Below are 22727 nucleotides of genomic sequence, written 5' to 3' on the forward strand. Positions count from 1 at the left end.
TTGCTGTGTGTAAACTGCCTGCTCTGCTTCACACACTGCAGCAATGAAGCACCTCATGGGTGGCCACTGTAAAGCCCTCCGGGGGCTCCAGAGATTGTGAAAGGTGATATATAAATGCAAGTATTTGATTTTTGCGAATCCCAATGATTTTGAACCAACTGGATGAGAGGAAAGTCCCTGAGAAATGCAGCATACAGATTTCAGCCTTCCCTTACCTCTTTCAGAGCAACGACACCAACAAGTCTTCCAGTTGATGTCACATAAGCTATCCGCAGTCCCAGCAGATTGAAGAGGTCGTAACACTGCAAGTAAAGGTGTAATTTTATTCATTTCATTTTAAAAAGAACAGATAAACAGAGCTTGGTGTCACACAAGTTGAGTCTTGATGTTTGCGTCTCCAACACTTTTGTAGCTTCCACCTTATATAAACCATAACTTCCACATCTCTGCTGCTACACTGTGTTCATATCAAGTCCCTTTCATCCATCACCCCCAACCGACCTGGATTGGCTTACTCCGACCTTCACTTAATCACCTTGCTATCTCCGCAATTTCTCCCACCTCCACAAAAGCCACTTCCCCTGACGAAATCTCTCCGGTTCTAGCCTCACAGCCATTCTCGTTCCACTGTTGGCAGCCATGCCTTCAGCTGCCTGGGGCCCTGGACTCTGGAATTTCCTTTCGAAACTCTTCCAACTCTCTCTTCTTCTTGAAACCTCCAGTTTTTCACCATCTTTCCCAACTGTTTTGGTAGGTAGCACTTGAGTAAAGCACCTGGACGCTAGTTTCACAACATATTGATGCAAGTTGGCAACGCTGTGCCCTCGATTAATTAGTAACAGATTGAAGAGCTATGGGGAGCAAGTGGGAAAGTGGAATTGGGGCCAAGGTGAGATCAGTGATGACTGTATTAAACAGCAGAACAGGCTCGAGGGACTGAATTGCCAACACCTGCTCCTACATTCTTAATGTATACCCTGACAAAAATCCATCACCTTTATCCCATAGTTACAGTGATGTTGTAGACTGGCCTGAAAAAGACACACGCAGGGGTGCAGGCTCCACTGTGAGGTACATTGTAAAATAACTCTTTTTCGCAAAAATATACTTCATTCATGAAATTTCTGTAAGTACAGTTCAAAACATATCAATTTGGACATTGTGGAAAATACAATAAAATTATGCTTTCCTGAGTTGAGCAGAGTGCAGTCTATTGTGCTGTGATCCAGCTATACAATTGTACATTAAAAATATGCATTCATTAGGGATTCTATAAGTTACCAGCCCCTCAGGTACATTAGGGCTCAAAGTGATCTTTCTCCATCACACCTTGGCAGTGACTACCCTAAGGGTCAGTGGGTCCCTCAGAATAAAGTCCTGGCCTAGGAAACTGCCAGCCTGCAACACTTGTTCCTGGACAGCTTCTCACAGTTGGAGACCAAAAAATTTCAGGAAGATCACAGAGTGCCTTTCACCCACTGAATGGCTGTCTGAGTGCAGCCAGTAGTTGTCTCCATGTGTGTCCCAAGGAACAGACCGTAAAGCACAGAGCTCTGCATCGTGGAGCTGCTTGGGACAAACCTTGACAAAAACCTCGACTGAATCTCTGTCCTGACCTTCCTTGCAAAGACACATTCCAGATGGAGATAGAGTCATAGAGCTGTACAGTACAAAAACAGACCCATCAGTCCGTACCAAACAGATATCCTAAAGTAATCGAGACCCATTTGGCAGCATTTGGCCCATATCCCTCTAAACCCTTCCTATTCATGTACGCATCCAGATGCCGTTTAAATTGTATTGTACCAGCCTCCACCACTTCCTCTGGCAGCTCATTCCATACTCTCACCACCCTCTGTGTGGGAAAGTTGCCCTTAGGCCCCTTTTAAATCTTTCCCCTCTCACCTTAAACCTATGCCCTCTAGATTTGGACTCCCCTACCCCATCCTGGGGAAAAAAAACATGTCTATTTACCCTATCCGTGCCCCTCATAATTTTATAAACCTCTACAAGGTCACCCCTCAGCCTCCAACACTCCTTGGAAAATAGCCCCAGTCTACGCATCCTCTCCCTGCAGCTCCAACCCTCCAACCCTGGCAACATCCTTTGAATGCTTCAGAATTTTAACAACATCCTCCCTATAGCCGGGAGACCAGAATGCAGTATTCCAGACGTTGCCTAATGAATGTCCTGCACAGCCATAACATGGCATCCCAACTGCTATACTCAATGCACCAATCAGTAAAGGCAAGTGTACCAAATGCCTTCTTCACTGGCAACAAAAACAGAAGTTGCTGGAAAAGCTCAGCAGGTCTGGCAGCACCTGTGAAGAAAAGATCGGAGTTAACATTTCAGGTCCGTTGACCCTTCCTCAGAACTCTCTTCTTCACTCACCTGTCTACCTGGGAATCCACCTTCAAGGAACTATGAACCTGCAACCCAAGGTCTCTTTGTGTGACTGTCTCTTCCGCTAGGCCTGCAGCCACTTTGAGGATAGCATGCAGTGGCACAGAGAGTCCAAATGTGCACGAAGAATCTCACAGACAGTGCCCTTCTCACCACCAGCCAAGTGATGTCTTGTTGCTTGTTGGAAAGTTCTGTTGATGAGGCATTCTGCCAAATGACTTCCACAGTCTGCCCAGGGAACCACCCAGCAGGATCGAGTCTTGATATTTGCACTTCCCATGCTGGGAATAACAAAATGCTGAGGTCCAATATACTACTGATGAGAGCAGTCAATGAACCCAAGGTGGTCGACTGTTTTGAGATAAAACGAGGGGCATTTTATGTGTGGTAAGTTGTCACTCCCACATGTGAGGCTTGGGGATTTAAATCAAGGCTTGCAGAGCATGACCTTGTACTGTAACAGTCAGAGTGTATCAGCCTCAGTATCTGATGATGCCTCATCGTGTGGTACAGAGATTTCAGAGAAGAAGATTCTGAAGGAGTCACACTGTACCATCTCACTGTAACTCGTGTAAACAGTAAATAAATATTCATTCGCTCATACCAGTTCTGGTTGCCAGACCTTGTCTGTCAAAAGCATCTAGAACCTGCCATGATAGTTCCACTCTTTTCAACTAAATGTAAAGTGGAAGTAAAGCTTCCTCTACACAGTCCCCCATCAAACACTCCCAGGAAAAGGGAAGTATGCAGTTAGGTACAGAGTAAAGCCTCCTCTACACTGCCCTCCATCAAACACTGCCAGGTCAGGAACAGCACGGGGTTAGATACAGAACAAAGCTCTCTCTACACTGTCCCTCATCAAACACTCCTAGGGACAGGAACAGCATGGGGTTAGATACAGAGTAAAGCTAACTCTACACTGTCTCCAATCAAACACTCCCAGGGACAAGAACAGCACGGGGTTAGATACAGAGTAAAGGTGACTCTACACTGTCTCTAATCAAACACTCCCAGGACAGGAACAGCACAGGGTAAGACATAGAGTAAAGCCTCCTCCACTCTTTGAACTAAAAGGAAACTGAAAGCAGAGTCCTCTCAACATCGTGCCCATTAAACAGGGACACCATGATATTTCAATATGTGAGACCATGAGCGCAGTTGGCATGGGGTGGTGCAGCGATAGCGCTCATGAAATTGAATTGCAATATTATCATCTCTCTTCCCTGCGACTCCCTCATGCACTCAAAACAGCTCCAGCTCACCCTGGAGATTCCTTAAGCTGCATTGGGACAGTTAGTCAAACTAAGGGGCAAACACTTCAAGCATGGCGCAGTTGTTCAAGCAGTGTGTACCCTCTGCTTCCCTGAGGCTGATCTGGTTAAAGTGGTATCCCTGATCATGCTGTTGCTGTCTCTTGTAATTGGAAAGATAAGAAGCTAATGAGATTCTCCAAATCTCAAGAAACTAGGAAACTTCTCAAATTGTTTGAGGGCCAGATGCAGGTAGCATACATCTTCTGACTGAAGAACCTTGAACTAAAAGGTTACAATCTTGGGGTAAAGGGTTAGGCATTTTGGACTAAGATGGGGAGTAACGTCTTCACTAATGAACCTTTGGAATTCTCTGTCCAGGGGGGTCGTGGATGCTCAGTCATTTGGTATATTGAAGATTAAAATCAATTGATTTTTTTTATCAACAAAAGTTTGGGCAGTTAAATCAAAATCTTTTAGAACGGCCAAGAAAGTTTTATTTCATTTTCTCACGGAATTATAATTAGAATTCGTACAACATGGAAGCAAGCCATTTGGCCCACTGAGTCCACACTGACCCTTGGAAGAGCACCCACCCAGACTCATCCCCTATTATACAAACCTGTCTTTTTCCCATGGCAAATCCACCTACTCTGCACGTCCCTGAACACTATGGGGCAATTTAGCATGGCCAATCCATCCTAACCTGCACATCTTTGGACTGTGACAGGAAAACAGAGCACCTGGAAGAAACACATGCAGATCGGGGAGATAGTAGGAACTGCTGATGCTGGAGAATCTGAGATAACAAGGTGTAGAGCTGGATGAACACAGCAGGCCAGGCAGCATCAGAGGAGCAGGAAAGCTGACGTTTCGAGCCTAGACCCTTCTTCATTTCTGCTGTGTTCAGACACGGGGAGAATGTGCCAACTCCACAAGGTCTCTCAGAGGTGGAATTGAACTTGAGTCCTCGGTGCTGTGAGGCTGCAGTGCTAACCACTGAGGCACTGTGCCCACCCACTCACCCACCCCACCTTCCAATCAGCATGTGTGTGCCACGAGCTTGGCTAACATTTATTGCCCATTCCTGTTTAAGCTTGTGAAGATCGTGGGGAGACACATCCATGAACCACTGCAGCCCATATGTTATAGCTAAGTGCTGTTTGTAAGGGAGTTCAAGGATTCTGACCCAGTGAAGGGAAAGAATATAGTTCCAAGTCAGGATTGTGTGTGGCTTAGAAACATGCAGGCCCATGCATCTGCTTCCCTTGTCCTTCTAAGTAGGGATCATAGGTTTGGAAGATACTGTCGAAAGAGTGATGGTGAGGGCACCTTGTAGATAGTGCACACATTGGCACTGTGCATTGATGTGGAGGGAGTGAATTTTGAAGGTGGTAGATATCTCATTGAAAATTACAGAATACTTAGAGGCCTGGATAGAGCGGACAAGGAGATGTTTCCACTAGTAGGAGAGACTAGGACCTAAGGGCTCAGCCTCAGGGTGAAGACCGACCCTTTAGAACCAAGTTGAGATGGAATTTCTTCGGTCAGAGGGGATGCCTCTGTGGAACTCATTGCTGCAGAGGGTTGTGGAGGCCAAGTCATTGACTGTCTTCAAGACAGAGATGGATAGCTTCTTGATTAGTAAGGGGGATTGAGGGTTGCGGGAAGAAGGCAGGAGAATGGGGTTGGGAAACATATCAACCGTGGTCAAATGGGCCATTGGTGGGCTGATTTAGCCTAAATCTGCTCCGAGATCTCATGGTCTTTTAACAGGCGTTGGGTGTTTGGGACACCATGAGGAATGGACCTGTTGGGTGACCAATGGCAGGACAGTAGGGACAGGAGCAATTGGGCACAGGGTGGTGACATGTGACAATACCTCCCAGGGGCATCCCACTGAGGTTGGTGAGGCAAACATGCAGGCGGATTGGGGATCGGATCCAGCACCATGTTGGCTCATGTTCCACTTGGACACAGTATGACTGCTCACTGAGCCAACGGGGAGCCAAGACATCAGAGCAGCAGTGGGCAGTTCGGGTCAATCCAGTCTCATGAGCGCTTACCTCATATAGGGTTTCTTTTTCCACGAGTCTGAACGGGGCTGGGTCAATCACACACTCATCCAACTTCAGCACCTCCTGAAGCTGAGCATATTCCCAATTCTCCACCTGCACCCAGACAAGAAGATTTGCACATTTGCTTTAGAAAAAACAAAATCAAGCTGGGAGTTTGCTGCCTCCAGTCTGCACTGGAGGGGCGAGTCTATTTAAATCAATCAAAGCAATGTGTTAAAAATATATTGGTGAGCATTTTATCCCCCAAAAAAATCAATGTTCAGGAATGGAATGGCTTAGATTCAAGGTCTTTGTACACTGTCAGCACACTACCAGGGCAGGGACAGTACAGGGTTAGATACAGAGTGAAGCTCCCTCTACACTGACCCCATCAAACACTCCCAGGACAGGGACAGCACGGGGTTAGATACAGAGCAAAACTCCCTCTACACTGTTCCCATCAAACACTCCCAGGACAGCAATAGCATGGGGTTAGATACAGAGTAAAGCTTCCTCTACACTGTCCCCCCCATCAAACACTCCCAGGACAGCAATAGCATGGGGTTAGATACAGAGTAAAGCTTCCTCCACACTGTGCCCCATCAAACACTCCCAGGACAGCAATAGCATGGGGTTAGATACTGAGTAAACCTTCCTCTACACTGTCCCCCCATCAAACACTCCCAGGACAACGATAGCACGGGGTTAGATACAGAGTAAAGCTTCCACACTGTCCCCCATCAAACACTCCCAGGACAGCGATAGCACAGGGTTAGATACAGAGTAAAGCTCCATCCACAAATGCTCCTGAGCAGATTCAGGAAAGTAAAAGAGAATTGGACTGTTGGCCTTTATCTCAGGCAGGTTGAAATGCCAAGGCATAGAGTTGATGGCACCTGGTTGTGGCCAGTTGTTACCTGGACACAACAGGCACTATACATCAGGAAGGATATGTTAACACCCGAGAGGGAGCAGCTCACAGAATGGCTGCATTGTGTGAGGGTTACAATACAAGGATCGCATTCCCTTGTATGCAAAAGTGACCTAATCATGGCGGTTAAGACAAATGAAGGAATTCATTTTAAATTTCTTTTTCATCTGTCACAGGCATTGACGGCTGCACCATTGGGTTGGCATGAGCAGCGTCTTGCACTGTGGCATCTGTACAGCCACAGTACTGTTAGGAAGGGTAATTACTCCCCCTGGTGGGTGGGGCAAGAGGTCCAGATTAAGGGGAATCGCCTTAAAATTGAAGCCAGGCCATTCTGGGGTAAGATAAGGAAGCATTCGAAAGGTGATGGAAATCTGGAACTCTCTGTCCTCATAAATGAAACATTGAGGCTGGGCGTTGATTGAAATTGTTAAAACGGAGATTGATCGATTATCACTGGGTAGCAGGATTCAGGGTTCCAATACCGAGACAGGAGCTAGGACCAACATTCCCTCACATGTTCCTTGGAGGTTTGTGCATGGTAGCGGCTTCCAGAAGTGGAATCCAACACACACAGAGCTTCCCAGCATGTGCAGCCTAGAGAAACATTGTCTGGAACACCACTCAGCCATGATCTAGCTGAATGCAGAACAAAGGTTGAAGGGCGAAATGGCCTCCTGTTCCTACGAAGGTTTGAGACTAGATCTGAACAAATCCTTGATTCAGCCTGTAAGACCTAGGAGGGTGGGAGACTCCTTCAACCCAATAACCTCACTAACACCCTCAAAAGGCAGAATGGGCCCATCTGTCTTTTTGAGGTTAAATAGAATGTTATTAACTGGTTAACCTCCAATAACTCACTCAGGAGCACCTAAATCGTCCTTCTTATTCACCAATGTATTAATTCTCTTCAGTTTAGGTGATTGAAGAACATTCCTTTGAGTATTAACCATAAAGAATCTCTCCCCATTCAAATTTCACAGTGTTTGGTAAGTTATAACACACAGTGAGTATGGATCTGATCTACCTGGCCCTGGTTTATCACACCCTTTGTTTCAGGAAGTGAAGCTGATATTAGTCCAGTCTCTCTTCCATTGAGTGGCCCTCTTGGCTTGGTCAGTATCACTGACACCTCTGGGTCAGGGGAGTCTGAAATCTCAGGACTTCAGCATGTTTCACTCAGCTGCCATTTCACTAGGGTACTATGGGGAGGCACTGTGTGGCTGCTTTTGGACAAGTTGTTAAAACTGTGGCCCTGTTAAATCGGCTATGTGCGCATAATATAGTCTCTAAACTCTATTGGAGGGAGAGACCTCCCACTTTCCTGGACAATATTACTCAATATCAAAGCAAAATTCATCACTCTTTCCCACTCAATTCTTGTTGGATCTTGTTATGTACAAAATTTGCTTCCAACTTAGTTCAAACAACAAAAAGGAAAATGCTGTGAAGTGTTTTCAAAAGACATGGAAGTTACATAAAAGTTAGCTCTTTCTTCACTACTGAATACAAACACCATTACCTCCCATGTGGTCATCGTGTCAAAAACTTCTTCTCCATCCTGGAACAGAAGTTAAATTGAAAATATTTATTGGGACAATGAGTATTGTTCAATCATTCACTATGAGGTTCAAAACCATTCCTCACCTCTGGCTTTTAGGGGGGCACGTAGTTTGGACAAACTAATTGACCAAACTAATTAGCAATGCATATTTTTATGGATGATGAGAATTGGAAAATGGACCTCTGGACATTAATGGGTTAGTCATAGACATCTACAGCACAGAAAATGGCCATTTGGCCCAATGTGAATGCACTGGTCAAAAACAATCACCTAACTATGCTCACCTCATTTTCCAGCACTTGGCCTCACGGTATTGTATGTCTTGGCATTGCAAGTGCACATCATTTTTTAAAAAATTCATCCATGGATGTGGGTGTCACTGGTCAGCATTTATTGCCCATCCCTAATTGCCCAGAAGGTAGCTGAGACAACCACACTGCTATAGTTATATAGTTATTAGGTTTCCTTCCCTAAAGGGCATTAGTGAACCAGATGCGTTTTTCCTGACAATCAATTCATGGTCATCATCAGACTCTTATTTCCAGATATTTATTGAATTCAAATTCCACCATCTGCCATAGTGGGATTCAAATTCAGGTCCCCAGAATGTTGTCTGAGTCTCTGGATTATAGTCCAGTGAAAATAAAACCAGGCCATTACCTCCCCTAAATACTTCTTAAGTGTTATACAAGTTTCTGCCTTTCCCACTCTTGACAGGCAGTGAGTTCTAGATTCCCATCATCATCTGGGTGACAATGATTTCCTCACACTCCCTCTAAACCTCCTGCCCCTTACTTTAAATCTATTCCCCTGGGATTGGTCCCTCTACCAAAGTGAAATGTCTCTTCTTATCTACCCTGTCTCTGCCCCTCATTATTCTCAACATCTCAAACAGGATCCCCTGTCTCTTTTTCACCATGAAAAACAACCCTAGATTGTCCAATCTGTCTTCATTACTGAAATTCTCCAGTCCAGGCAACATTCTGGTAAATCTTCTTTGCACAGTTTTGCCACTCGTTTGAAGACTAGTTCTGACCTATAGTAAATGTGCTACTTTTGAGTTTATTGGAAAGGTCTGGTGAAAGTCTCTGTTATTCTAGTTTACGGCAATAAAGGCAAAAAAAAAAATGACCATTTGGGTAACTGAATAAAACATTTGCACTCTTGGTGTGACACATGGAGCAGTGGGTTCAATTTCTAGTGTGGTCCTCCCTCCAGCATCATAAGACTACCACGAGGGAATCACCTACTTTGCCCTTGTTTGATTGGCCAGTACGGAGAGATCCTTGCAGGCCACTGGTCTCCCAACTTTCATTGAGCCCCAGTAATGTCAACACAGCCAAGTGAAGTCCAGGGCTTCAATGGGCAGTGCAGGTGGACCACTAGCTCCCTGCCCTTAACTCAAAGGACAGCGCTCCTCCCAGTTACTGCCCCTCGCAGGAAATAGATCGACCTGCCAGATGGAAATTAAGACTCATTCCTCCCTGAACTGTAGTCCCATCTGAGTTAACAACCTCCCTCATTACCACAGTGAAGCAACGAAACCTCTTCTGCTTGCTTGATTTTGATGGGCGAATTTCTTGAATCACTTTGGCCTGTCAAAGATAAAGACTTGTGAGGAATTTTTTTTAAAAAAACCTCCTGCTCTCCCTTATATTGTTTGCCCTTTGTTCCTTTCTGTGCCTTGTCAGAAGGCCCTGCTTAGAGGGAGATTGGGACAATTACTTCCATCGCCGAGGTGTGAGATAACCTCCAGGTGAGGGCTTGTTCTGGGCAGACTCAGCCTCCAGGTTCCCCTTACATATCCCTTAAAGGGTTTCCCATCCTGGTAACTCAATGGAAGCCAATGTACAGAAGACCGGTGCTCTGTCTCATTGAGCCCTCAGGAGCAAGGTTAGGTGCAACCACAGCCCCAGGAGGCCACCCCCTTCAAAGCCCCGTTACCCTTTGAGGAGGCTCAGCAGAGATGGCATGGGAAGTTGCTGCTTGGATGGGTGTGGGGAAAGCCCCCAGTGCCATACCTCTTCATTCTCAATGTAGATGTTGTCTTCTCGGTGGAACTGCTGGGTATCTGGAGGTTGGACATCTGCAATAAAGATCCAACAAGTGTGGGGTTGGTGGCCTTTGTAATAATTTAGTACTGTGTCTAGTTCTGGTCAGCAAGCTTAAAGGGTTAATGAATGAGGACAGGTTACACAGGTTCCCTCAAGCATTGAAGATCACATGTGTCCAATTCGGGCATTTAGGGTCATTATTGAATTTGCTAGGATGGATGGAGAGAAATTACTTTCTCCCTTTGAGGCAGTTCAGACTATAAGGCAACATCTAGACATTCTGAAGCCAAACCACTCAGGGATGATGTCAAAAAACCGTTTTTCAATCAGAAGGGATTGGGAATTTAGAGCTTCCGCTCTAATGTGTGTGGATGTTGGAGGGTCAACTGAAAATGTCAAAATGGAGACGCTCATCAGGAGAGCTGGTTCAGGCATGATGGGCTGAAAGGCCTGCTTCTGTGAGATTGTTAGAATGTAGTTGGGTAAAAGGTATAGTAAGTGTTACAGAAGTGAGGCAGATACATGGAGCTAAAATACCGATCAGCCCTGGGACAAATGAATGACAGAGCAGGCTGGAATGTCCTCCTGCTGTCCTGGCATTCTCATTGAGAACAGGAGTAATTGCAGCTGTTTTTCTTCTTAAGAGTTTGCCCAGCAGGTTTCTATACAGGGGTTGGTGAGTACTAATCGACTGGACAGCTGGTGAGTGTCCCTAATAGTGCTGGCTCAATTCCTATGCCAGCAAGTAGGCCTCTACTTCTTAACTTTGCCCCCTACCTGAGATGTGTTGACCCTTAGGTTAAAACCCCACCAGTCATTCCTCTCTCTAATGAGAGAGCATTTCTGTGGTCCTGTAGGACAACAGTGACTTTACTTTAACATGGGCCCCTAGAGAACCGTAGAACCCTTTGGCCCAACAAGTCCACACCAACCCTCAGAGCATCCCACCCAGACCCATCCCCCTATAACCCACCTAATCTTCACATGCCTGAACACTACAGGCAATCTAGCATAGCCAGTCCACCTAGCCTGTGCATCTTTGGACTGTGAGAGGAAACACACACACAGACACGGGGAGAATGTGCAAACTCCAGACAGACAGTCACCCGAGGGTGGAACTGAACCCAGGTCCCTGGCGCTGTGAGGCAGCAGCGCTAACCACTGGGCGACCATGCCACCCCAAAGAGACGTGGCTCTACATTGCTTGGACTTTGAGCATTTAATGACAATCAAAGGCTTTTGAATACTATGTTCAATTCTGGTCTCCCTGCTCTAGGAAAGATGTTGTGAAACTTGAAAGGATGCAGAAAAGATTTAGAAAGATGTTGCCGGGAGAAGCTAAAAAGGCTGGGGATATTTTTCCTGGAGTGTTGGAGGCAGAGGGCTGACTTCATAAAATCATGAGGGACATGGATAGGGTGAATATCCAAGGTATTTTCCACAGGGTAGTGAAGTCCAAAACTAGAGGGCATAGGTTTAAGGTGAGAGGGTAAAGATATAAAAGGAATCTAAAGGGCAACATTTTTAAACAGAAGGTGATGTGTGTATGGAACCAGCCACCAGAGGAAGAGGTGGAGTTTGGTACAATTGCAGTTTCAAAGGCATCTGGGTGGGTACGTGAATAATAAGGGTTTAGAGGGATATGGGCCAAATGCTGGCAAATGGGACTGGATTAATTTAGGATATCTGGTCAGCATGGACCAAATTGGACCAAAGGGTCTTTTTCCACGTTGTATGACTCTATGACTTCAAAGAGACATAAATGGGTCGGTCGAATGGGTAGAGATGTGATAGATGTAATTTAGTGCACAGAAGTTTAATTCTTCCCATCATTTGAATGACAAAGTAAACTAAAGGCTACAACTCTGAAGCGGGTGCATGAGCAGAAGGATCTGCACTTGTATAAATCATTGAAGGTCCTAGGACAGGTAGAGAGCACACAGTAAAGCATACAGTATCCCAGGCATTATTAATAGAGATATAGAGCTCACAAGCAAGGAGGTTCTGTTGAACTGGTCAAAGACACTAGTCCAGCTGGGGTACTGTTTCCAGTTTTGGGCATCACACTTCAGCAGAAATGCAAAGCAATTAGAGAGAGCATAGAAAATATTGACAAAAATTGTTCCAGGGATGAGGAATTTCTTTCACATAAATTGATTGGAGAAGTTGGGTCAGTTTTGTTTGGAGATGGGAACGCTGAGAGGGGATTGATTCAAGGTGTTCAAAATCATGCAGGGTGTGGACAGGGTAAAATTTTTCCCATTGGTGGAAGGATCAAGAATGAGAAAGAACCACTTTAGGGTCATTGGCAACAGAAGCAATGGTGATAGGAGGAGAAACTTCTTCACACAGTGGATTGTTAGGGCCTGGAATGTGCTGCCTGAGAGCATGATGAAGGCAGGTTCAGTCGGTGGTGGGGGTGGGGGGGAGGCAGGGGAAGGGCATTCGGTAAAGTGCTCATTTGGACAGCTGTCACTACCATGATGCCCCAAATGGATCCCTTCTGTGTTGTAAGCTTTCTGTACATTCGAGTGCATGCTTTCAGTCACCAGTGCCTCGATATGTTGGTTGGTGTGTTGGTTTCATGTTCTGAGCCTGATGCATGTGGACAGGGTCAGTGGGGATTTGCTGGGGGGCGGAGAGAAAATCCAGGGACTGTTGGAGGTGCATGACAGCAAAGGTGGAGGACAAATTGGAGTCATGAGGGTCTGGGAAGGTGGGGAGCAGAATCAGAGAATTGTTACAGTCATTTGCACATCAAAACTTTCAAGGGGGTGGGCTGGAAGGTAACTGGCGATAGCATGAGAGGCCGGAAGAGCATGGGAAAGGAAAAGAGGGTCCAGGATAGGAATTTAAAGAGTCCCAAACCTCACCATTCGAGTCTTCAAAATAAGAGATTATCCACAAGCAGACAGATTCGTGGATGGAAAAGGAGGTTTTGTTTAGCATCTGGCTCTCTGACCAACCCTCAATGGGGATTATGTTTCAGTCAGATTCAGCAGACATGGAAATGAAAAGTGGAGAAGATTAATTTCCACAGTCTCACAAAGTCAGGGTGTCGAGACCACCAGTGTAAGAGGAAGAGAGTCATAAATTAGAAAGAGCTTCCTGCATCGAGGGTTGTTAAGATGTTTGATCACCAACATTGAGGGAGGGATAGCGGAGAGAGCAAGAACTGCAGATACTGCAGTCAGAATCAGTTTGGATAGAGCTGGAGGAACACAGCAGGTCAGGCAGCATCAGAGGGGCAGGAAAGTGACATTTCAGGTCGGGACCCCTCATCAGGATGGGGTAAGGGGAGGGGAAATAGAAATAAATAGAGAGGGGGGTGGTAGGTGGATGCAGGTGGCATGTAATGGGGATCGGTGGGTGGGAGGATGGGGTGGATAGGTGGGAGAGAAGATGGACAGGTAGTGTCAGGTCAAGGAGGCGGGCATGAGAGGGAGGGTTGGACATGGGATGAGGCTGGGGGTGGGGAGATGTTGAAACTGGTGAATTCTACGTTGAGGATGTGCAGAATACAACTACCTTTTAACAATATTTGAAAAAAAAATGCAAAGGATGCAGGGAACAGGCAAGCGAACGTGACTAAAATGAGAGCAGTTTCCGAAAACTTCCACAGGTAAAACATGAAAGTCATCAGGTACAACTGAATGGCAACCGTCTTATATAGATTCAATACTTCCCTTGCATTCGTTCATGGGGTCGATGTTGACGGTAAGCTTGATATTTATTGCCCATCACCAAATGCCCTGGGGCAGGTGGTGGTGAACAGGTTTCTTGCCACACCATTCTAGAGTCAGCTACATCTGTATTTTGGAGTGACACTTAGGCCAGACTGAGTAAGGAAAATAGAATGCCATCCTTAAAGGTCATTAGTAAACCAGATAGAATCATAGCATACCTACAGTGCGGAAGCAGGCCATTTCGCCCATCGAGCCCACACCCACCCTCCAAAGAACATCCCACCCAGACCCATACCCCTACCCTATCCCTATAAACCTGCATTTCCCAAGGCTAATGCACCCAGCCTGCACATCCCTGAACACTGCGGGACAGTTTAGCATGGCCAATCCACCCTAACCTTCACATCTTTGGACTGTGGGAGGAAACTGGAGCACCCGGAGGAAACCCAGGCAGACATGGGGACAATGTGCAAACTCCACGTAGACAGTTGCCCGAGGTTGGAATCAAACAGGGTCCCTGGTGGAATGAGGCAGCAGGGATAACCACTGAGCCACCATGCCACCCTAAAGAACCTTTTAATAATAAACTGTAGCAGTTGCGGTGCACTTTAACCTGGTTTTCAATTGCAGCTTTTATTAAATGAAATAAACTCATCCAGCAATTGTGATAGCGTTCAAACCCCCATCTGCAGGCTATTAGCTCAGGCCTCTGAATTAGAAGTCAAGTGACATAGCCACTATACTATCATGCCTTAGACAGATACACTCACAGGCACACAAAGGAGTACAGACACAGCTACACATACACAGAAGATAAGGTAAAAAATGTGTATATAATACAGGTACAAACACAAAATTATGTGGGAACCCAAGTCTGTGGACACAGCTGCACAAGTACGCACCCAGGAAAGAATACAGATATATTCATAGTTATGTATGTACGTGTAAACACAGATGTACGTTACTCACCTTCACAGCCAATTCTGTCAGAACATGAATTATTCTGAATTAAATAAAACATTAGCAGAAATGTTAGCTGATTTTGATACATCTTTGTGACTGACAGGAATTCTCTTATGAAACACACAGGTATAATTGCAGATAGTTTACTCGTGACTGTGATATCCCTAGCCCCTTATGAACTATAAAATAATTTGTCAATCCATGACATTCAAATCAAAATTTGTTCAACCTCATAAGTTTACCTTTTTTAAAATCAAAAACACCCAACTCTGACAAAATAGACACTATTGAATTACTGTGCGGATAGTCAATAAAACCCTTTGTCAGTGTTTTAACCCAGTGATACTGGACCAACAACAATATATTTCTAAGTCATCATGATGACTGGATTAGAGGGGAGCTTGCAGAGGCTGGTGTTATATGTACCTGCTGTCCTTGCCCTTCTAGATGGTAGCGGTCATGGGTTTGGAAAGTGCGGTCGAGACAGCTCTGGCAAATTGCTGCAGTGTTTCTCACAGATCATACACACTGCTGCTGCTGAGCTTTGGCAGCAGAGAGAAGGTGGTGGATATAGTGCCAATCAAGTGGGGACTGCTTTGTCCTCGATGATGTCAAGCTTCTTGAGTGTTGTTGGAGCTGCACCCATCTAGGCAAGTGGGGAGTATTCCATCACACTCCTTACTTGTGCCTAGTCAAAGGTTTTGTTCCTCTTTTGAGGAGTCAGGAGGTGAGGTAGTGATGGGAACTCTCACCAAGTTTTGCAAAGCTTCAGACAATTCAGACAATGCCAACGTTACACCCTGGTTGGGTGTGTTTGGTTGGGGAGCTCATTAACACATACTAGAGATGGGGAGTGGATAGAGGCTTCCATAATGTTATTTCTGTCACCTTCTGTTCTTTGGGTTTAGACAAACGGGTTGAATCCCTAATGGAAGAGCACCTACTCTCCGAAACAAGCCAACTGGCATTCTACCATGTGCACAGCCTTCAAAATACTTTGCCCAAGAGGCCTCTTTTTTGACACAAAGCTGAGACTGCGAACAGAGTGAGCTCTGCATGGTCAATTGTCAGCCTTGGTCGTTGCTTTCATTTTTGGAAAATGACAAGACTGTCTCTCTCCAGAACATGTCCCCCAACCCACCACCAGCACCATCACCAACTCCACCGCCACCTGCCTCAATTACTCACCTCCTGACCTGAATAAAGTCCTGTAGGCTGCCTGGATTGTTCTAGAATGTATCTTAGCCTTCTCTCTGGGCTAAGTTGCTCTCCCAGGAGCTTGGCGAGATTCTTACGCTTAATGGAACCCAACAAAACCTTGGACTCTGGAATAAATTAAAATGAAATTTTATTTTACCACCTTTACAATCTTGTGCTAATCACAGATCTGTCCCCCTCCCCGACCATTTAGAGTCATAAAGTTGTACAGCATGGAAACAGACCCTTCAGACTAACTCATCCAGACTGACCAGATATTCTACTTTAATCTAGCCCCCTTCGCCAGCATTCGGCCCATATCCCTCTAAACCCTTCCTGTTCATGTACCCATCCAGATGCCTTATAAATGTTGTAATTGTACCAGCCTCCACTACTTCCTCTAGCAGCTCATTTCATACACACACCATCCTCTGTGTGAAAAGGTTGTCCCCTAGGTCATTTTTGAATCTTTCCCCTCTCACTTTAAACCTAGTCCCTGTAGTTTTGGGCTCAAACTCTGCAACCCTGGCATATCCTTGTCAATCTTTTCTGCATGCTTTCAAGTTTAACAATATCTTTCCTATAGCAAGGAGATCAGAATTGTACATAGTATTCTAAAAGTGACCTAAACAATGTCCAGTACAGCTGCAACATGACCTCCCAACTCCTAAACTCAATGCATTTCTTCTTTAAAAATTTGGTCGGGGTCTCACACTCACACCACATAGTGTTTGCCCTGAACAGATTAGTGCCTGCTGGGGTAGGATTCCTCCAAAATGGCAGCCCGTGTCAATCTTGCCCTTGCTGGAAAAAGATTAAATTATCCCCTCAATGCTGCGGAATGTCTGAGGCATCAGGGCAGGCCGTCTTCTGCTAATGTAGAATGTCCTTGGGAATAGCCACATCACACAGAATTATATATGTAGGGCAGATGGCAGAGAAACAGGCCATTCAGCCCAACCAGCCCATGCCAGTGTAACTGCTCCACTTGAGCTTCCACCTATTTTTCCGTCTATCAATCCATCCCTCCTCTATTCCCTCCTCCCTCACAATCCTAGTTGGTTTCATCTTAAGTGCATCTATGGTGTTCATTTCAACCACTCCATGATGGGAGTGAGTTTCACGTAGCTACCACACTCTGGATGCTTAAGTTTCTCCTGAACGCCCGACTGGATATCTCAGATGTTATCTTATACTGACTGACCCTGGTTCTGCTCTTTCCCACAACAGGCAACATTCTTTCTATCTCTACTTAAGATTTTTCAAAGACCTCTTCTAGAAGACCTCTCTGAAGTGCATAGATGTCCAGCCTGTCTATTCTTTTCTGATATGAATACACATGTACTTCTGATATTATCCTGTGTAAGTGCCCGCTACACCCCTCTAGTGCCTTTCTATCCTTCAGATAAATATGGTCACTAAATTGTGTGTAGGTCCTCAGACTGAGCGCTAAGGACTAGTGTCCAGCCTTCGGCAGAAACATTCAACCAAAAGCTCAAATAAAGATAATGGATGTACACCCAGATTATCCTGCATCGTCGCTATTAATTGATATTCTTTTCATATGGGGAGTAAAAAAAAACGTAAGAGGGTAGGAGGAGGTCACATTTCCCCTCAGCCACAAACAAGAACAGAAATTGCTGGAAAAGTTCAGCAATTCTGGCAGCATCTGTGGAGAGAGATTGAAAGTTAACGCTCCAGATCGAACGATCCTTCCTCAGAACTGATGGTAGGCAGGAAAATGTTGATTTTTATGGAGGAGATAAGATGGAGGGAGAGGGTAAGGAGTAAACAATAGATGGGGATAGGGTACAAAGAGAGAGAGAAGAACAGTTGGAAAAACAAAGGAGTGGATAATGATCCGGCTGGGAGGGTGAACAGCCTTTAATGGGGATAGTTAGTGGTGAACAATGGGTGGTGTGTAATACTAGTCTATGTGATAACAAGACCTGGTGGGTGGATTGGGGTAAGGACATGGGAGTGCTCAAGCTCCAAAGTTGGTGAACTTGGCATTGAGTCCAGAAGGCTGCAGAGACCCCAAGCAGAAAACAAGGGCTGTTCTGAAGAAGGGTCTAGGCCTGAAACATCAGCCTCCATACTCCTCTGATGTTGCTTGGCCTGCTCTTTTCATCCAGCTCCACACGTTGTCATCTAAGGTGCTGTTCTTCCAGTTTGCACTTAGCCAGAGATGTTGGCCAGGGAACAGGGTAGCGTGTTGAAGTGACGGGTCTTTATAGTGGACACCTTTTCCCTGAACCTGTTTGACCATTCAATCAGATTGTTGTTTAATTCCACTTTCCCTCCTTGGCTCCACAGTAGGAAGAGATGGTCCCTTAGTGGGAGTGTCACTGGACTAGCCAGAGGCCTGGGCTAATGCTCTGGGATCAAATCCCAGCTGGTGGAATCGAATGTCAATAAATCTGGAAGTCTCAATAATGGCAACTGTGACGACAATAATTACTTGTAAGAACCTACCCAGTTCATTCAAGTTCTTCAGGAAAAACCTTACCCTGTCTGATCTATATGTGACACCACACCCACTTGCAATGGGATTGACTCTTAATTGCCTTCTGAAGTGGCTGAGTCACTCAGACCAAGGGACAGTTAGGGATGAGCAACAATCCTGGCCTTGCCAGTAACGCTCACACTCCACAAAAGAGTAAAGAATCACAATTAAAATTGATCAGAATCAAATTTGAAATTTTTAATGCATATATCCATATATATATATATAGAATCTGAGATAGTAGGAACTGCCGATGGAGGAGAATCTGAGATAACAAGGTGTAGAGCTGGATGAACACATCAGGCCAAGCAGCATCAGAGGAGCAGGAAAGCTGACGTTTCGGGTCTGGACCCTTCTTCAGAAATGGGATATAGAATTTGCCTTGTTCTGATAGTGAGATCTTCACTGTTGACAGTGAAGATCTTCAATTGATACAGAATTGTTTGATGTCTACATGGCTATGGACTTTCTACTGTGAGAGCTCCTCATTTGATGGAAAAGTACAGAGGTACCTGTTGAGTCAACAAGAGGGAATTGTTTCAGCTCTGTGTTCTTCAGTAGGTTTCGGATGTCTTTGTATTTCAGGTCCTTTGCCAGATATTTGAGGTCTGTCACCATAAAGTCTTCTGCATAGATGTCATGAGCCCTGAAATAAGAGCCCACGTGTTCAAGGTGCTCAATCCTGTAAAAGTCTAGTCATCAACAAGCTGTTCCCTGGCTTCTCATTTCTTTACTCTGTCTCCATCACTCATGCAGAGTCCCATGGGACTTCAATACTACAGATAGCTGTTGATCTGAACTGGTCAGCAGGGTCCGGCTATTTGCCAGCAAGGTGCATCACAGCCAACTCGTACGCTGTCCTCACCAATTATCTACAGGCGAGTGCAGGCACCATGTGTGTGTGTATGCACACTCAGGTAAACTCAAACAATTGTGAGTGAAGCTGAGTACTGAGCAATCATGCAATCATACAATCATGGAGTAATAGAATCCTTACAGTGCAGAAAGAGGCCATTCAGCCCACTCAGACCCAGACTCCTGCCCTATCCCAATCATCAACAAATAGTTCCCAATGATGCAGGGAAGGTGCTTGATGAATACGGTTAGACTTCAGACACTATTCTGAAGAATGGGTGAAGTGATATCTTAAGATGACTGGGCTCCGACAGCACCCCACAACTCACCTTCCCTTTTGCCAGATCCGACCCTAGTCAATGCTACTTCACCCCACCCTTCCCAATCCTGGCGGCTGAATCCTCACCTCCTCCCATCCTCCGCAAGACTTGCAGTGCTTTTCCCAAATCCCGGAGTGCTTTACAACCAAGGATGGGCTTTGGAGGTGTCACCATTGCGGTAAAGCAAGAAACGACAACAGCCAATGTGTGCACAGGAGGATTCCCGCTCCAGCAATTTGATCACAACCAGACCATCTGAAATTTGACACGTTTTGGCTGACCCAGAGAGTGTGACCCACTGAGACCAGGCTGCTGCGTGACACAGGGCCAGGTATGTCAATTGTTTCTCTCACCCGCTCTTCCCTACCGTCAGCTTGGGCAGGTAGGGGAGCTTCTTCACGATGACAATCCCGTCAAAGAAAGATGGCTGGGACCGCTGGCTGATCACGTTGGCGACCAGCACAGCGATGAGAACTGGCAGGATGTGGGACATCTGCCCTGTCAGCTCAAAAACCAGCACGGCGGTGGAGATGGTGTGGGTGACTGCTCCAGAATAGGCTGCAGCCCCTACAGAGAGGCAGAGAGAGAGAGACAAATTACACACAGTAAGACAGAGAAAACTATCTGGGCTCTGTCCCTTCAGATGTTCTTTTATTCAAACTGAAGGAGCTTCAAACCCACTTGGGCACCTCTGAAAACATGTGGTTGATACAAAAACAGTAGTTGCTGGGAAAACTCAGCAGGTCTGGCAGCGTTTATGCACAGAAAGCAGAGTTAACGTTTCAGGTCCAGTAAGCCTTTTTTAAGAATTCCTGAAACATTAACTCTGCTCTCTCTCCACAAACTCTGCCAGACCTGCTGCATTTTCCCAGCAATTTGTTTGCATTCTACTTTCCAGCATCCATAGTTCTTTGTTTTTTGTTGACACGTTGTTAACATTTTCCATCTTTTAGTCATCAGGACAGGTGCAAGAATGTCAAATTTCAAAGGGAGCAACAATTTATACTACATGAGAAAAGGTTGCTGATTGGTTGGCAAGTCAACTCCGATTGGCTGAGGCACTTGAGGGAGGAACTATAGCCCCGACACTTCTGTTTAATTTAAAAAAATGCAATTCCTGAACATGTTCCTTCTGCCTGCAGACGATTTGTATGAATATACGTAGCTCATTAGAAATCTCGAATGAGCCATTTTTCTGGCCTGACTCATTTTCCCACGGTTGACAGAAGCTAATATACACAAAAGATGGTTTTATTAATACTATAGGCAAAGATGTGTTAGCACTGAGGCTGCACCCCTGGAGGTTACAATGCTACATATGAGGAGAAAAGGTTCTGCAGCATCTATTACTGTCTGAAATTAAAGGCAGTTACATCTTAGGAATTCTGGCTCTGAGAGATTGCTTGGAATAGTTGGAATCTGGCGAGTGACATTGTTCACTTTTTCATCTGGGATTTTGGTTTAATGGGATAGTTATTCCTTTTATCAGCTGGGACTGTTGGACCATGTGTTTCTGGGGGATGATCTCTAGTTTATGTTGAGGCAATAGTCCTTTAAAACTAGATTTCTCTGAAAGGCAAATACTTCAAATAAATGTAGCTTGTTTCCAATAATTGAGCATGTGTCCAAGCTGCCTGGGAGATAATGGCAATGTAATTTGGAGAACAGGAAGTTGGTTATAAGGAAGGAGTACATACCTGGATGTAGTTCCCTTTCTAACAGTTCGGTCTTAGAGTCATAGAATCATAGAGCTGTACAGCACAGAAACAGAACCTTCCACCCGACTTGTTCATCCCAGTTGCCAGCATTTGGCCCGTATCCCTCTAAACCCTTCCTGTTCATGTCCCCACCCAGATGCCTTTCAAATGTTGTAATTGTATCAGCCTCCACCACCTCCTCTGGCAGCTCGTTCCATACACACATCACCTTCTGCATGAAAAAGTTTCCCCTGCGGTCCCTTTTAAATCTTTCACTTCTCACCTTAAGCCGTCTGGTTTTGGGCTACTTTATGCTGGGAAAAAGACCCTGCCTATTTACCCAATCCATGCCCCTCATGATTTTATAAACCTCTGCAGGGTCACCCCTCAGCCTGTGACGCTCCAGGGAAAATAGCCCCAGCCTATTCAGCCTCAGCATCTGGTAGCAATTACTGAAACTGTGGGAACAAATGCAAAAGGAGGAAATACAATGACCATTTAAAAAGCAGAACAGGTACAAGATTTGAGAGCACCCAGATAGAGATTGCTATCAAAGACCATGAGAAATTAAGACGGTTATAACTGCCAATGTTGTGAAGCATGGTACCTGAAGAAGTCAACACCTCCAGTACTTCTCCAGAATCCAACAATTTTTGGAAAATTACTACAAATGCTTCCACTATATCTGTAGCTATTTCTTTTAACATCTTTTCCAGACAAGCTATCAGGGCCAGGGGACTCATCTGCCTTGGGCCCCGTTAATGTGGAAAGGCTGCTAACATCGTCAATGACCCATTGCACCCTGGTAATGATCTCCTACAATGTCTTCCATCAGGCAGGAGGTACGGAAACCTGAACACACGCACCAGCAGGTTCAGGAACAGCTGCTTCCTGGCCATTACCAGACTGATGAATGGCTTCTCTAGCCTCAAATAATGCTGATCTTGCTAACGTTAATCTCACCTAGAGCCCACCCTGTGCAATGTAATCAGCATGCCTTTGTCTAAGTCTCTTTGATCTGTACATTCTTTGCTTACTATGATTTGCCTGTACCGCTCACAAACAAAGCTTCTCATTGTATTTTGGCACACGTGACAACTAATAACCAATCAATCAATTAATCCAAATGATGGTACTTAATTCTTCCCCATATTCTTTAGCATTAATAGAAGTTCAAAGTGTCTTCCACCATAAAGACTGATGCAAAATATCTATTTAACTCCTCTGTGATGTTCCCCAAA

At 45.3% G+C, this 22727-nt stretch overlaps 1 protein-coding gene across 1 annotated transcript in view; it reads right to left on the reverse strand.

The window, feature by feature from the left end:
* Positions 1 to 22727, reverse strand: part of LOC125448780 (chloride channel protein ClC-Kb-like) — a 67098-nt gene that overhangs the window by 5175 nt on the left and 39196 nt on the right. The window contains exons 14-22 of the mRNA XM_048524311.2: positions 20143 to 20356; positions 19127 to 19260; positions 16100 to 16236; positions 14918 to 14951; positions 10230 to 10294; positions 9735 to 9803; positions 8167 to 8205; positions 5723 to 5827; positions 216 to 302 (exon numbers count right to left, since the gene is read on the reverse strand). Coding sequence (XP_048380268.1) covers positions 216 to 302; positions 5723 to 5827; positions 8167 to 8205; positions 9735 to 9803; positions 10230 to 10294; positions 14918 to 14951; positions 16100 to 16236; positions 19127 to 19260; positions 20143 to 20356 — 884 coding nt within the window. The remainder of the gene's footprint in view (positions 1 to 215; positions 303 to 5722; positions 5828 to 8166; positions 8206 to 9734; positions 9804 to 10229; positions 10295 to 14917; positions 14952 to 16099; positions 16237 to 19126; positions 19261 to 20142; positions 20357 to 22727) is intronic.

The sequence above is a fragment of the Stegostoma tigrinum genome, chromosome 45, assembly GCF_030684315.1.
Source record: "Stegostoma tigrinum isolate sSteTig4 chromosome 45, sSteTig4.hap1, whole genome shotgun sequence".
Lineage (NCBI taxonomy): Eukaryota > Metazoa > Chordata > Chondrichthyes > Orectolobiformes > Stegostomatidae > Stegostoma > Stegostoma tigrinum.